General features: G+C 43.9%; 1 protein-coding gene across 2 annotated transcripts in view; it reads left to right on the plus strand.

Annotated features, from left to right (window-relative positions):
• Positions 1-15565, plus strand: part of LOC115205963 (serine/threonine-protein kinase D2) — a 70294-nt gene that overhangs the window by 44624 nt on the left and 10105 nt on the right. The window contains exons 2-14 of one of the 2 annotated variants that reach the window (XM_029772418.1): positions 2495-2633; positions 3337-3468; positions 7617-7918; positions 8219-8402; positions 8544-8615; positions 9155-9317; positions 9411-9522; positions 10792-10869; positions 11442-11763; positions 12163-12215; positions 12401-12473; positions 12575-12681; positions 14748-14909. In XM_029772418.1, coding sequence (XP_029628278.1) covers positions 2495-2633; positions 3337-3468; positions 7617-7918; positions 8219-8402; positions 8544-8615; positions 9155-9317; positions 9411-9522; positions 10792-10869; positions 11442-11763; positions 12163-12215; positions 12401-12473; positions 12575-12681; positions 14748-14909 — 1899 coding nt within the window. Of the gene's footprint in view, positions 1-2494; positions 2634-3336; positions 3469-7616; positions 7919-8218; positions 8403-8543; positions 8616-9154; positions 9523-10791; positions 10870-11441; positions 11764-12162; positions 12216-12400; positions 12474-12574; positions 12682-14747; positions 14910-15565 lie in introns of both variants that reach the window. The other variant, XM_029772417.1, reaches the window with a different exon arrangement.

The raw sequence follows: 15565 nt of genomic DNA on the forward strand, positions 1-15565 counted from the left end.
GTCACCAGTGCGTCCAGAAGTTGACGGGTTTATTTCGTATTCCCCTCGCCAGTCTGAAAGTCAACCTCGGAGTGACAGGCCCTCCAGGTGACTGGGTAGGAGCGAGAGCGAGGCTATGTCATAGGGACTGCTTCCTCTTGACCAGCCCCAGTGTTCTGATGTTAGCTATTTCATGTTACAGTATATGTAAGTTCCAGCATATTGGCCTACTCTCCTCTCTTCTAGTAAATGAGTAACCCTATCCCATAACCCCGTCATCTCTCTGACACGCCTAGAATATAAATTGAACATACCTGTGCCACGCCTCGTATGGGAGAGGTCACCACCTGGCTGTTATAGATGACCCAGATATACCAATTCCCTTGCTAACATTACCAGCGTTCTGCATTGGATGCCACCATCAAGCCATTATATTTCATATACTGTATATGCCGACTGTTTTATACAGGATCCTGGGTATTCTTGTGGTGCTTGGGGAAGAGATCATGTCCCAGCTCTGTTAACCCGTGCCCTGGAACATGTATAGTGCTGCTGACCTGAACCAGACTACATTAACTATTCAGGTGCCCAAGGCTGTCCAGACAACCACCTAGCCTCGCTTAGGTGACTTTGACTGACGCTTTCATAACTGCCAGGGCACTTTCTTGGAAGCTGTGTGTGTGACAGGTGTATAGTGTTACCCCTGTGTCTTTTTCGACGAGGTCTGTCTGTATGTAACAGAGCACCCTTGCCCATTACTAGTCACTGGCCATGTCCGTAACTCTCAGATTTGACGTGTTAATCCAGGAGGACAAATGGGCACAGTGTGTTCCTTTTAGGGTGGGATTGGCAAGATGTGTGTGTTGAGTTGTTGAGTTGTTCCCATCAGCAGGCTTGGCTGTGCTGCTGTTATGCCTGATTGGGTATGAGATGAAGTTGTCTATTATCTATCCTGTTGCCTTCTCACTTTACCACTACCTACAGTATATGTACATAGCTACCTCAATTACCTCGTACCCCTGCGCTTTGACTTGGCTCTGGTACTCTCTGTATATAGCATGTTGTTTTGACTTGTTATTGTTATTCATTATTCACTGTGTACTTTTTCCCCGTGTCACCATCTCTATATATTCTAGCTCTGCATTGTTGGAAAAAGTACGAATGTTGCTGTCTACACCTGTTGTTTACGAAGCATGTGACAAATACAATGTGATTTGATTGTTGCTTCTCAGTTCTGTTGCTCAGGGAAGTGTCATTGTAACAGTGATGCCCAGTCAGCTGTGAATTTCAATTGACATCTACCTACTCTGATACTTTCATTTTGCACCATTTATAATGCATCTTTTTCAAACTCTCTATCAATACATTTAACTGTTTGATAGCTGAAGTCTTATTTTGCATTATATACAGTGGGGTCTGAAATGATTGACATGGCCCCAAGACACGCTAACCTCTCACCATTCCCAATAACAGGGGAGGTTAGCATGTCTTACAGGTATGATCTTTGACCCTCTGAAACGTTCTCGCTCATCATCATTCACGGTTCGGTCAGGATTATCCGCAATTTATGGTAGCAACCGCATGACTGTAGAAGTGTTTAGAAACATATTCTCATTTACAATAAAAGGGACTCCAAAATGACCCGATTTCATTTATATTGGGCACCAAGTAATCTGAAAACACAACCAAAACAAACTGCAAATGCATCCAGGAAGTTTGTGAGTCACGTTGTGTGCTAGGAACATGAGATCTAATACTAAACTTTTGACTACTTTATGTATAAGAATCTTTAGGGGTGTCAGTCATTTTTACCTCTACCTTTTTGAGAGAAAAAAGTATTACTTGTTAAACAAAATCTATTTCTCTAAGCAATTGAAATAGTATCAAATAATATACTTTCCCCATTTTGTTGAGAATACAATACAGTATTTGAATTATTTATTTAACATAGTCATTATTGCTCATCTTTATCAAGGGTGTCAATCATTTTGGAGCCCGCTAGAGGTGTATGTTTACCATGTGACCCCCATGGTTTTCTCAGAATAGTGAGTGTGTGTGTGTGTGTGTGTGTGTGTGTGAGAGAGAGAGAGAGAGAGACACACACAACAGGAAATGGTTAATTACCCCCCCTTCCCCCAAACTCACCACCCTGTTGCCAGGTGTGTGTGTGCGTGCACAGGCCTATCTATGTGTGTGTGCTTGTGTGTGCGTGCTTCCACTTCTCCTTGTGGTATCCTTCCCGCAGCCTGTCACTATGCAACAACAAAAAAACTTGCCTCTGTGTTTTGTCAGCATTTATTTCAAATCTCACCAACTTTGGTGTGACACCATATAGCATTCCCGTAGGCTACAAGTCATATGTCTCTTCCACCTCTCACATGCATTATGACGGTACAGCACTGTATCCGAGATGACATTGATTTTAGAGATGATGAAATTATAGAAAATGTATGAATTAGGTATTAACCTATTTTCTCTCTCTCTGTCTCTCTCGCTCTGTCTCTCTCTGTTGTAGTTCCCAGAGTGTGGCTTCTATGGCATCTATGACAAGATCCTGCTATTTAAACATGACACAGGCACCAACAACATCCTGCAGCTGGTCAAGGCTACCCAGGACATCCAGGAGGGAGACCTGGTGGAGGTGGTTCTCTCTGGTGGGTAGCAGTCTCTCATCCACTTCTGCTCTCTTTTCATCCGCCCGTCCTCTTCACCCTTACTCATCCTTTCATCCACCCATCCTCGTCTTCCTGCTCCTCTCCTCTTTTTCTCTCTGATCTTCTCATCCTCTTATTCCTCCTAACCGTCTCTGTTCCTTTCCCTCACATCCTTCTTTTAATGAGCACAAAGTAGAGACAGAGGAAATGTGCATAACACCATATGTATTTGGACGGTGAAGCTACCATTTTAAATTCGGTTGTATATTCCAGAATTTAGGATTTGGGCTAAGCGTGATCCGAAGCACAACCAAAACAAACAGCAAATCCATCCAATACGTTTATAGAGACACAAGCTTTGTGTAGTCATTGTGTGCAGGGATTATTGGACCAAAATACAAAACTTTTTACTTTTGAAATGTTTGACTACACTATAAGTGAGTTTGTCCAAAAACTGATGACTTATGCAAATTGAAGACTAGATACAACAGCACTCTCATTTCTAACCAGAAAAACAAACGTGTATGAAAATACACTAAAGTAAAAAATGATGTTCTGTACTATTGCCTCATATGAAACATTTGATCTCAACTCCAAAATGCTGGAGTATAGAGCATATTCACAAACATATCATTGCTAAAGTGATTGACAGGTTGATACCCAGACTGACTGTTGTGTTCCTCTGTGTGTTGTCTGTCTGCAGCTGCGGCCACCTTTGAGGACTTCCAGATTCGGCCTCATGCCCTGAATGTCCACTCGTACCGTGCCCCGGCCTTCTGTGACCACTGTGGAGAGATGCTGTTTGGATTGGTCAGACAGGGCCTCAAATGTGACGGTATGAGGGGAGGGGGGGTGCTGTTCTGCCTGCCCGATAAACATTTTGTCTAAAGAAGAGCATGGGTTTGTGGTGATTTACATTGACATTTTAGTCATTTAGCAGACGCTCTTATCCAGAGCGACTTACAGTTAGTGCATTCGTCTTATGATAGCTAGGTGGGACAACCACAGTGATAGTAAGTACATTTTCCTCAATAAAGTAGCCATCAGCAAAGTAATTTCCCCCTCAACTTCCCACCTCCTCTCCCTCCTTCCTTTCTCTCTCTGAATGTCTCTCTTTCTGCCCCTCTCTCCCTGTCTTTCTCTCTCTTTTCTCTTGCTGCCAGCTCTTAGCAAACTGTTGTAAAAAATGGTGTTTGTCCAAATACAATGCTATTTCTCTGTAAACAAATTAACAACAGACTTTCTGCATGCTTATAGAGAAGGAACTCAACATGTACTGCACTGACACAAATTACTGTTGATTTGTTTAAAGAAATTGATAATAAGAAGATTGTGGGAGCTGTACTGTTAGATTTCAGTGCAGCCTTCGATATTAATGACCATAACCTGTTGTTCAAAATACGTATGTGTTATGGCTTTTCAACCTCTTCCATATCGTGGATTCAGAGCTATCTATCTAATAGAGCTCAAAGGGGCTTCTTTAATGGAAGTTTCTCTAATGTCAAACATGTGAAGTGTAGTGTACCACAAGGCAGCTCTCTAGGCCCTCTACTCTTTTCTATTTTTTTACCAATGACCTGCCACTGGCATTAAATACAGCATGTGTTTCCATGTATGCTGATGATTCAACCATATATGCATCAACAACCACAGCTAATGAAGTCACTGAAACCCTTAACCTGTTGGGGGTAGGGGGCAGTATTTACACGGCCGGATAAAAAACGTACCCGATTTAATCTGGTTACTACTCCTGCCCAGTAACTAGAATATGCATATAATTATTGGCTTTGGATAGAAAACACCCTAAAGTTTCTAAAACTGTTTGAATGGTGTCTGTGAGTATAACAGAACTCATATGGCAGGCAAAAACCTGAAGGTTTCATGCAGGAAGTGGCCTGTCTGACAAGGAGTCGTTCTTCTTGTCTCTGTTTATTGAAGAGTGGGGATCTTAGCTGTAACGTGACACTTCCTACGGCTTCCATAGGCTCTCAGAGCCCGGGAAAAAGTTGAACGATGACGAGGCAGCCTCAGGCTGAAACACATAATCGCCTTTGCCAAATGGCCAATCAGAGGACAAAGGAATTAGGCGCGTGCCCGATTCGACCCCGTGCCGTATTTTCTTTCGGCTGTTTACCTAATTGCAGATTCCCGGTCGGAATATTATCGCTTTTTTACGAGGAAAATGGCATAAAAATTGATTTTAAACAGCGGTTGACATGCTTCGAAGTACGGTAATGAAATATTTAGAAATCTTTTGTCACGAAATGCGCCGTGCGCGTGACCGTTATTTACCATTGGGCTAGTGTCTTGAACGCACGAACAAAACGTCGCTGTTGGAACATAACTATGGATTATTTTGGACCAAACCTACATTTGTTATTGAAGTAGAAGTCCTGGGAGTGCATTCTGACGAAGAACAGGAAAGGTAATCAAACTTTTCTAATAGTAAACCGGAGTTTGGTGAAGGCTAAACTTGGTGGGTGTCTAAATGGCTAGCCCTGTGATGCCGGGCTATCTACTTAGAATATTGCAAAATGTGCTTTCACCGAAAAGCTATTTTAAAATCGGACATATCGAGTGCATAGAGGAGTTCTGTATCTATAATTCTTAAAATAATTGTTATGCTTTTTGTGAACGTTTATCGTGAGTAATTTAGTAAATTGTTAGTAAATTCAACCTCTCTAGGGTATGTGGGACGAAATCGTCCCACCTACTCAACAGCCAGTGGAATCCCGTGGCGCGATATTCAAAAACCTTAGAAATGCTATTTCTTCAATTTCTCAAACATATTACTATTTTACACCATTTTAAAGACAAGACTCTCGTTAATCTAACCACACTGTCCGATTTCAAAAAGGCTTTACAACGAAAGCAAAACATTAGATTATGTCACCAGAAATAATCAGACACCCATTTTTCAAGCTAGCATATAATGTCACATAAACCCAAACCACAGCTAAATGCAGCACTAACCTTTGATGATCTTCATCAGATGAAACTCCTAGGACATTATGTTATACAATACATGCATGTTTTGTTCAATCAAGTTCATATTTATATCAAAAACCAGCTTTTTACATTAGCATGTGACGTTCAGAACTAGCATACCCACCGCAAACTTCCGGTGAATTTACTAAATTACTCATGATAAACGTTCACAAAAAACATAACAATTATTTTAAGAATTATAGATACAGAACTCCTTTATGCAATCGCTATGTCCGATTTTAAAATAGCTTTTCGGCAAAAGCACATTTTGCAATATTCTGAGTAGATAGCTCGCCATCACGGGCTAGCTATTTTGACACCCACCAAGTTTGGCCCTCACCAAACTCCGATTTACTATAAGAAAAATTGGATTACCTTTGCTGTTCTTCGTCAGAATGCACTCCCAGGACTTCTACATCAATAACAAATGTTGGTTTGGTTCAAAATAATCCATAGTTATGTTCAAATATCCTCTGTTTTGTTCGTGCGTTCAAGACACTATCCGAACGGTGACGAAGGGTTACGCGCCCGACGCGTTTCGTGACAAAAAATTCTAAATATTCCATTACCGTACTTCGAAGCATGTCAACCGCTGTTTAAAATCAATTTTTATGCGATTTTTCTCGTAAATAAGCGATAATATTCCGACCGGGAAACCCTGTTTTCGTTCAAAGACGAAAAAATAAAAACATGGTGTCGGCTCGTGCACACGCCCCCAGTCTCATTGTTCTCTGATCGACCACTATCCAAATGTGCTACTGTTTTTCAGCCTGGGACACCAGTCATCATTCACCGTTCTGCCGCCTTCTGAGAGCCTATGGGAGCCGTAGGATGTGTCACGTTACAGCAGAGATCCTCAGTTTTCAATAAAGAGAGTGTAAGGCCAAGGAATGGTCAGAGAGGGCACTTCCTGTAAGGAATCTTCTCAGGTTTTTGCCTGCCATATGAGTTCTGTTATACTCACAGACATCATTCAAACAGTTTTAGAAACTTTAGGGTGTTTTCTATCCAAATCAAACAATTATATGCATATTCTAGTTTCTGGGCAGTAGTAATAAACAGATTAAATCGGGTACGTTTTTTATCCGGCCGTGCAAATACTGCCCCCTACCCTAGAGAGGTTAACAAAGAGTTGCAGTCTGTTTTGGAATGGGTGGCCAGTAATAAACTAGTCCTGAACATTTCTAAAACTAAGAGCATTGTATTTGGTACAAATAATTCCCTAAGTTCTAGACCTCACCTGAATCTGGCAATGAATGCTGTGGCTGTTGAACAAGTTGAGGAGACTAAATTACTTGGCGTTACCTTAAATTGTAAACAGTCATGGTCAAAACGTATAGATTCCGTGGTTGCAAAGATGGGGAGAGGTCTGTCCGTAACAAAGAGATGCTCTGATTTTTGGACACCACACTCCAAAAAGCAAGTTCTGCAGACTCTAGTTTAGTCTAATCTTGATTATTGTCCAGTCATGTGGTCCAGTGCTGCGAGGAAGGACCTAGTTAAGCTGCAGCTGGCCCAGAACAAAGCGGCACGTCTTGCACTTCATTGTAATCAGAGGGCTGATATAAATACTATGTATGCCAGTCTCTCTTGGCTAAGAGTTGAGGAGAGACTGACTGCATCACTTCTTCTTTTTATAAGAAACATTCATGTGTTGGAAATACCAAACACACAGCTCTGACATACTCACACTTACCCCCCAGATAAGTCACCAGAGGCCTTTTCAGTCACCAAATCCAGAACAAATTCAAGAAAGTATACAGTATTATATAGAGCCATTATTGCATGGAACTCCGTTCCATCTCATATTGCTCAAATGAACAGCAAACCTGGTTTCAAAAAACAGATAAAGCAACACCTCACGGCACAACGCCTCTCCACTATTTGTCTTAGATAGTTTGTGTGTATGTATTGATGTATATGATCCTAATAAAATACCAAATACCAAAATTCTCTCCTCCGCTCTCTCTCTTTCTATCTGCCCCTCCCCTGCAGGCTGTGGATTGAACTACCACAAGCGCTGTGCCTTCAGCATCCCCAACAACTGCAGCGGCGCGCGCAAGCGGCGCCTGTCCACCACGTCTCTGAACAGTAGCCAGTCGCTGCGTTTGTCCACCAGCGAGTCCCTGAGCAGCGTGGGCTCCAGCTCAGTCAGCACCTGCATGGAGGATGCCAGCCTGATCCGCCCGCACACCACCCAGACGCTCCCGAATTCCACCTGTACCGCGTCAGCATCCCTGGGCCTGTCCACCAGCCCCTCCATCACTAGACCCATGGCCCGCGCTAACACTCAGATGGTACTTCATCCACTCAACTCCGCTTAGTGTCTGTCACTGTTAGGACACTGCTCTGTGCAGAGTTGAGGTCACTTCCATTTCAATTCAATCAATTCAGGAAGTAAATTGACTCGTTGCTTTTCGGGTGAATTGGAGTGGGGTCAGTTTACTTCCCCTTGAATCGACTGAGTTGAAGTGGGATTGAGCCCTAACCTCGGCTCTGTGTGATTATTTCTGGAAAGCCAACACTGATTTACATGCATGGAAATACCATGGATAGAGCGTTATCATTTGAGTTTCTCCGTCTCCTCCCGTCCCCAGCCACGAACCCCCAGCGAGGCGCGGCGGTTCTACACGGGCCGGCCGGTGCACCTGGACAAGATCCTGATGAGCAAAGTGAAGGTGCCACACACGTTCGCCGTGCACTCCTACACGCGCCCCACCGTGTGCCAGTACTGCAAGAGGCTGCTCCGGGGCCTCTTCAGACAAGGGCTGCAATGCAAAGGTTAGTATGGAGAAAAAGGTTAGTGTGGGGTCAAAGGTTAGTGTGGGGGCCCCAGGGGTTTATCAAGAAGGGGATAACTTATTTGGAGTGCATATTGGAAGATACTGTCTAACAACGTTGTTTGTTTGTGTTGTGTCGTAGACTGCAAGTTCAACTGCCACAAGCGCTGTGCTTACAAGGTTCCCAATGACTGTCTGGGGGAGACCATAGGAGGTAAAGAAGACAAAACACGTCTTTGTTGTGTCATGTTGTGTCACGTTGTGTCATGTTGTTGGAAGTGTGGCCATGATTTGTTCAGCCACACTTTAGTGGCGCAGCGGTCTAAGGCACTGCATCTCAGTGCAAGAGGCGTCACTACAGTCCCTGGTTCAAATCCAGGCTGTATCTCTTCCGGCTGTGAAAAAAAAAAAAAAAAAAAAGAATTACATTGTCTACAGCAGGGATGGGTAACTTTGATGGGGGCCACAAAAATGAAATTCGTCATGAGGGGCCGCAGTGGCTTGTGGGTCTGCGTACCCACATCCATACCTGCCAATATTATATGCAATATTAGTACATATATATTTATATAGAGTCCTAATATTGTATAGTACTTCTCACATTTTTTTTTTTTCTCAGACAACAGAAGTTGTAAGTACTGCCTACTCACATACTAGTATAATGGGCTTTGTAATGGATGCTATTTTCTCTGTCTATTTTCTACATCTCTTTGTAGTCATGTGTGGCTGGCTCTGTCCTCCTCTCTCCTCCAGACATGTTGAGTCCCAGTGTGGACCACGAGGTGCCTATGGACTACAGTAGTGAGTATGCCGACTCAGACAAGTCTTCTCTGATGGACGATTCAGACGAGGCCTGCAGCATCCCTGGTTCTTTCTCCCCTGAGAGCAGCCCGGACGGGGTCAGCGGAGACCAGAGGTACACACATACGCGTTCGCACGCGCACAATAACACACGCACGCACGCGCACACACACACACCTACACCTAACCCTGTCCCTCTGTTCCACAGTGCTAACATCCCGTTGATGAGGGTGGTTCAGTCCATGAGGCAGACCACCCGTCGCTCCAGCACATCCATCAAAGAGGGCTGGATGGTGCACTACAGCAACAAGGACACACTGGTAATACTATTGACTCACTGATGTACTGACTGACAATGTGAAACATTTTCTCTACCACACCAGATTCCAGATTTGTTCTACTTTTCTAAAACTATTCTACTCTATTTTAAGGGTACCTAATTAACATTTTCTAAGGCATTTATAAATAGTGTGTTCGCCGTTGATTAATCATTACTCCCACGTGTGTAAATGTTAGTAAGCTATTCACACATTTCTATTTCCTTAAGCGTCACTTTTTTGCGTGCTTATTCTTTTACCAGGTACTGCTGGAATGTCTACCAATGGCTAGCCGATTTAAAGTCAACTCCACGATTTACACTGGAGTTGAGCGGCGACTAGTGTAATTTTATGTGACGTCGGAGCTCCAGTCCGCTCACACTAGTCGCCGCTCAACTCCACCGTAAATCGCGGAGTTGAGAAGAGTCGGCTAACCAATGGCATGCTCATCTTTTTGTGAGAAATTACACTGGTCACCCCAATTTTTTTTTAAACATATTTATAAACTGTAAATAGCACTCACTTTAGATTAGGGACTGTAAAAAGACTGAACTAATAATTAGTACGTGGGTCATAGATGTCGGGGTATTAGTACATGTAGTAAACGGTGAACACACAGTACCTTAGAAATGGTTTATTAGGTATCCTTTAAAGTAGTTACCTCTCTTACTTTCTACTTCTAAAACCTTCCCAGACGTTTTCTTCTCCGTGTTTGTTCTCCATGACGTTGACCCACTCTGCTTATCGTTCCCTCTGCCTCTCCTATCCTCCATCTCTTCTTCGCAGTGTTTTCTGTTGGAGTTTATCTTACCTCTATAACTTTTACCTCCGTCGCCGTTAATGCTCTTCCTTTTCATCTGTGTGAAAGTGTGTTTGTGTATCTCCGCCTGAGTGTGATAGATGGTATATACCTGCTCCCTGCTGCACTAAAGCACTCAACGTGTGTGGAATTCACATCCACAGCCTCTTTCTCTCTCTCTCTCCTTCCTCTTTGAAAGTGTTGCTGTTTACCTGAACTCAGACCTGAGACACTTTCCGCCTTCTCAAAGCTAACCTGTCCTGCTTTTCTGACACTGCTGCGGTCTCTCTTCTCCTTCTCTCTTCCTACCACTCCCTTTGCTTTTTCCTCTCCTCCACCTCTCAACTTGCCATCCCTCTCCTTGACCACTCTTCCTGGACCACAGCTTCACCTTTGACCCCCTCAGTGAACCTTGGTTGACCCCTTGATCCCTTTACCTCCTGTCCCCTCCTACTCCTCCGGCACCCCCACAGAGAAAGCGGCACTACTGGCGTCTGGATTGCAAGTGCATCATCCTGTTCCAGAACAACACCACCAACAAGTACTACAAGGTACTGTATTCTCCAGCACCACTCAACTAGATTAGCCACACAATAAACTTCACAGGTACTATATGAGTCGGGTCTCAGTCAATCAATCAACTTTAATTTATAGAGCCCTTTTTACACCAGTAGTGGTCACAAAGTGCTTATATACAGTAGATACCCAACTTAAAACCCCAAAGAGCAAGCGATACAGATGTAGATGCAGGTTTATGACATTATTATTATTTTGTAAATATTTCCTTAACTCTATTTTCTTAACTGCATTGATGGTTAAGGGCTTGTAAGTAAGCATTTCACGGTAACACCTGTTGTATTCGGTGCGTGTGACAAATACAATTTGATTTGATTCATTCCCTAGTGAAAATCTATACACCCCTTGAAGAGTTTTCACATTTTGATGCCTTAAAATTGAATCTAAAAATTGAATCTATTCAATTGGATTTTTTCCTATTTATCTACACAACCTACTCCACATTTTCAAAGTGAAAAAAAATTCTAGAATTAAATAAAAAGAAGAAAAAAAAATGTCTTGATTGTGTTTGTGTTCACTTGATTGCGTACATCCCCATGTCCTGTAGGAGATTCCTCTGTCTGAGATTCTGGAGGTGCGCCCCTCAGGGGACTTCACCCTGGTTCCTCCAGGCACCAGCCCCCACTGCTTCGAGCTTGTCATGGGAGCCATGCGCTACTTTGTAGGGGAGGACCCCAACGTCCACGTCCCCGCCCTGCCCCCCACCACCGCCCAGGCCTTCCCCCCCACACCCCCCTCCCCCAGCAACGTGGTTCCCAATAGCGGTGTGGGGCGGGAGGTGGCCAAGGCATGGGAGGGCGCCATTCGCCAGGCCCTCATGCCAGTCATCTTCCAGGATGCACCGCCGGTAGAGGGACACACTCCTCACAGTAAGATATAATATAACATCACAATAATAATATGGCTGTTTTTAGCAAAACTTTCATTCCCAAGTGTCTTAGTTCTAACGTTCCAACCAAGTTAGCCATCTAAAGAACAGAATAATGGGGTCTGGATCTGATATCAGTTTAGCTCTTAGTCTGGATTTACAGCCCTGCTGTTTGTGATCTGGGGAAAGGGGGCTGGTGTTGTGGGAGAGGTACAGTGAAAGGCTTTTGAGTGGTATGCAGTCCAAAGGTCGAGGAACAGAAGCTTGTTTTCAGACCTCCTACCACACACACACACACACACTCTATCTCTGTAGTGACCCCACGTAAGGTCAGATGGGAGTCCTGTATATGTTAGTGTGGATGGTTAGCGTTTTTTTTTTTTTATACTTTGATCCGCAGGACAGGCTTCAGTCAGCATCTCAGTGTCCAACAGTGTGATCCAGGAGAACGTGGTGAGCAGTCTCTTGACACACGGTCGTAATAGATTATCGTACATTATACACATTCACAATCATTACCAAGGACTTTGTGGTGATGATGATGATGATGATGGTGGGGATGATGATGATAATGATGGTGAAATGTACGATAACGGTGATGATTATGTTGCTGTTGCCTTCGTCAATTTCTCCTCCAGGACATTGGCATGGTGTACCAGATATTTGCAGATGAAATCCTTGGTTCTGGCCAGTTTGGAGTGGTGTATGGAGGTCAGTGTCTCCAGTCTTCTACACTCGCCGTATTGAGTCGTTGAATCTCAGTTAATCAGACTCGTGTAATTTCCTCTCTTCCTCTCCCCCCCCCCCATCAGGGAAGCACAGGAAGTCGGGGCGTGATGTGGCGGTGAAGGTGATTGACAAGCTGCGCTTCCCCACCAAGCAGGAGAGCCAGCTGAGGAATGAGGTGGCCATACTGCAGGTGACCACCAGGGGGAGACAGATACACATTTTCAACAGGTCTCCCACTTCTAGTCTAGTTCATCAGCTACACTACATGGCCAAAAGTATGTGTGGACACGTGGTCGTCGAACTTCTCATTCCAAAATCATGGGCATTAATATGAAGTTGGTCCCCCCCCCTTTTGCTGCTATAACAGCCTCTACTCTTCTGGGAAGGCTTTCCACTAGATATTGGAACATTGCTGCTGGGACTTGCTTCCATTCAGCCACAAGAGCATTAGTAAGGTCGGGCACGGATGTTGGGAGATTTGGCCTGGCTCGCAGTCTGCGTTTCAATTCATCCCAAAGATGTCCGATGGGGTTCAGGTCAGGGCTCTGTTCAGGCCAGTCAAGTTCTTCCACACCGATCTTGTCAAACCATTTCTGTATGGACCTCACTTTGTGTACGGGGGGCATTGTCATGCTAAAACAGGAAAGGGCCTTCCCCAAACTGTTGGCACAAAGTTGGAAGCACAGAATCGTCTAGAATGTCATTGTGTGCTATAGCATTAAGATTTCTCCTCACTAGAACTAAGAGGCCTAGCCCAAACCATGAAAAACAACCCCAGACCATTATTCCTCCTCCACCAAACTCTACAGTTGGCACTATGCATTGGGACAGGTAGCGTTCTCCTGGCATCCACCAAACCCAGATTCGTCCGTCGGACGGCCAGATGGTGAAGCTGAATTCATCACTCCAGAGTCCGCGTTTCCACTGCTCCAATGTCCAATGGCGGCGAGCTTTACACCACTCCAGCCGACGCTTGGCATTGCACATGGGGATCTGTGGTTTGTGTGCGGCTGCTCGGCCATGAAAACCCATTTCATGAAGCTCCCAACGAACAGTTCTTGTGCTGACGTTGCTTCCAGAGGCAGTTTGGAACTTGATAGTGAGTGTTGCAACCGATGACAGACGATTTGTATGTGCTACGCACTTTAGCACTCGGCCGCCCCGTTCTGTGAGCGTGTGTGGCCTACCACTTCGCGGCTGAGTTGTTGTTGCTCCAAGACATTTCCTCTTCACAATAAAAGCACTTACAGTTGACCGGGGAAATTTGACGAATTTGACTTGTTGGAAAGGTGGCATCCTGTGACGGGGCCACGTTGAATGTCACTGAGCCTTTCGATACGAGCCATTCTACTGTCAATGTTTGTCTATGGAGATTGCATGGCTGTGTGCTCGATTTTATACACCTGTCAGCAACGGGTGTGGCTGAAAGAGCCGAGTCCACAAATTTGAAGGGGTGTTCATACTTTTGTATATATAGTGTATGTGTGGCTGGTGGCTTACTGCTGCCACACAAAGAATGCGTCCCAAATGGCACCGTATTTCCTACATATTGCACTACCCTGGTCAAAAGTAGTGCAATATGTAGGTAATAAGGTGTCATTTGGGACGCAGACTGATAGGCTCCCACCTACAGATGTAGGATCTTAATTTGATCTTAGTTTGCTACAGCAGGAAAATAATCCTGCAGCAACAGAAAATGTGAATTATTATGTGGATTATAATATGGATTATAATTCAGGGGTTGAGGCATTTTTCGTTAGGACAAATCAAGTCTGAAAGTTTTAAAGTGGAAATTACAAACTTGAGAAGCCTTTTTAAACCTGCTGTGCAGGAAAATTCTCGGCAACAAAAAAATTATCCTATCCTATCCAGATCCTACCTTTCTACAGGCCACAAGGGTCCATTTTTTTTATCGCAGGGTTGTCATGCCAACTGTGTTCAATTACATTGGCAGGTTTTGCAGCAGAATTATCATCTCTATGGGGTGTAGTTAGATAAAGGTCAAGTGACAAATAAACACTGCCATCGCTCTATACTCTAACTGATACTCAGTCTAATTCTCTCTCTCAATCTTCCATCCCCTCCACTCTACCTCTCTCTGTTTCTTTCTCTCCCTGGCTGCCATTTCCCAACTCTTCTTCTGCCCTCTTTCTCTCTTCTTTTCTCTCTCTCTCTCTCTCTCTGTCTCGTGCCCCTTTTCCCACCCCCCCATGCTTTCCCTCTCTCCGTCAACCCTCCCCTCTCTCCATCTCCCAGAGTCTACGTCACCTGGGCATAGTGAATCTGGAGTGTATGTTTGAGACTCCAGAGAAGGTGTTTGTGGTGATGGAGAAGCTCCATGGAGACATGTTGGAGATGATCCTGTCCAGTGAGAAAGGAAGACTCCCAGAGAGGCTCACCAAGTTCCTCATCACACAGGTGAGTGTTTGTGAGTTTGTCTACTCGCATACGGGGGAAAAAATACATTTAAAATATATATATTTTTATAAATGTTTTAGGATACATGTGAAATATGTTCAATTGGACAAATAATGTATTTGTCCAATTGTATTGTTCCACGAAATGGGTGCCTTTTGCGTCCCTTTGATAAGTTAAGTAGCAATTATGCACCAATATTGCATTTTTTTATCTTCTGCTATATGAAATGAAGTGCCCTTTAATATAGAGCACATGGCGATTTCAATATGAATAAAGCCAAAATTCAGCATTTTGACATGTCCCTCTGTGACTTCTAGGAAGATATAACGTTATCTAACTTAAAGTTAGCTACCTAGCTAACAAGCTAGAAATTAACCAATAATCTTCAGGTCGGAGCTCTAGAAAGTGGCAAGAGTTCCCGGCTTGGAATTCCGCGTTGGCTGACCGTTCATAATGTATTTTGCCAGTCCAAACTATTTTTCTCCCGTGTTGAACGCACTGAAGTCTGAGATTTCCCAGTTCCGAGTTTCCAGTTGTTTTGAACACGGCAGAAGTCATACTGGATTGACAGCATGGCCAATGTATTTATTCAACCTTTTCTGTTGCGTGTGAATGTTTATCTTTTTAAGCTTGGAAAAAAGACACTTTCAGACAGA

The sequence above is a fragment of the Salmo trutta genome, chromosome 13, assembly GCF_901001165.1.
Source record: "Salmo trutta chromosome 13, fSalTru1.1, whole genome shotgun sequence".
In the NCBI taxonomy this organism is placed as follows: Eukaryota; Metazoa; Chordata; class Actinopteri; order Salmoniformes; family Salmonidae; genus Salmo; species Salmo trutta.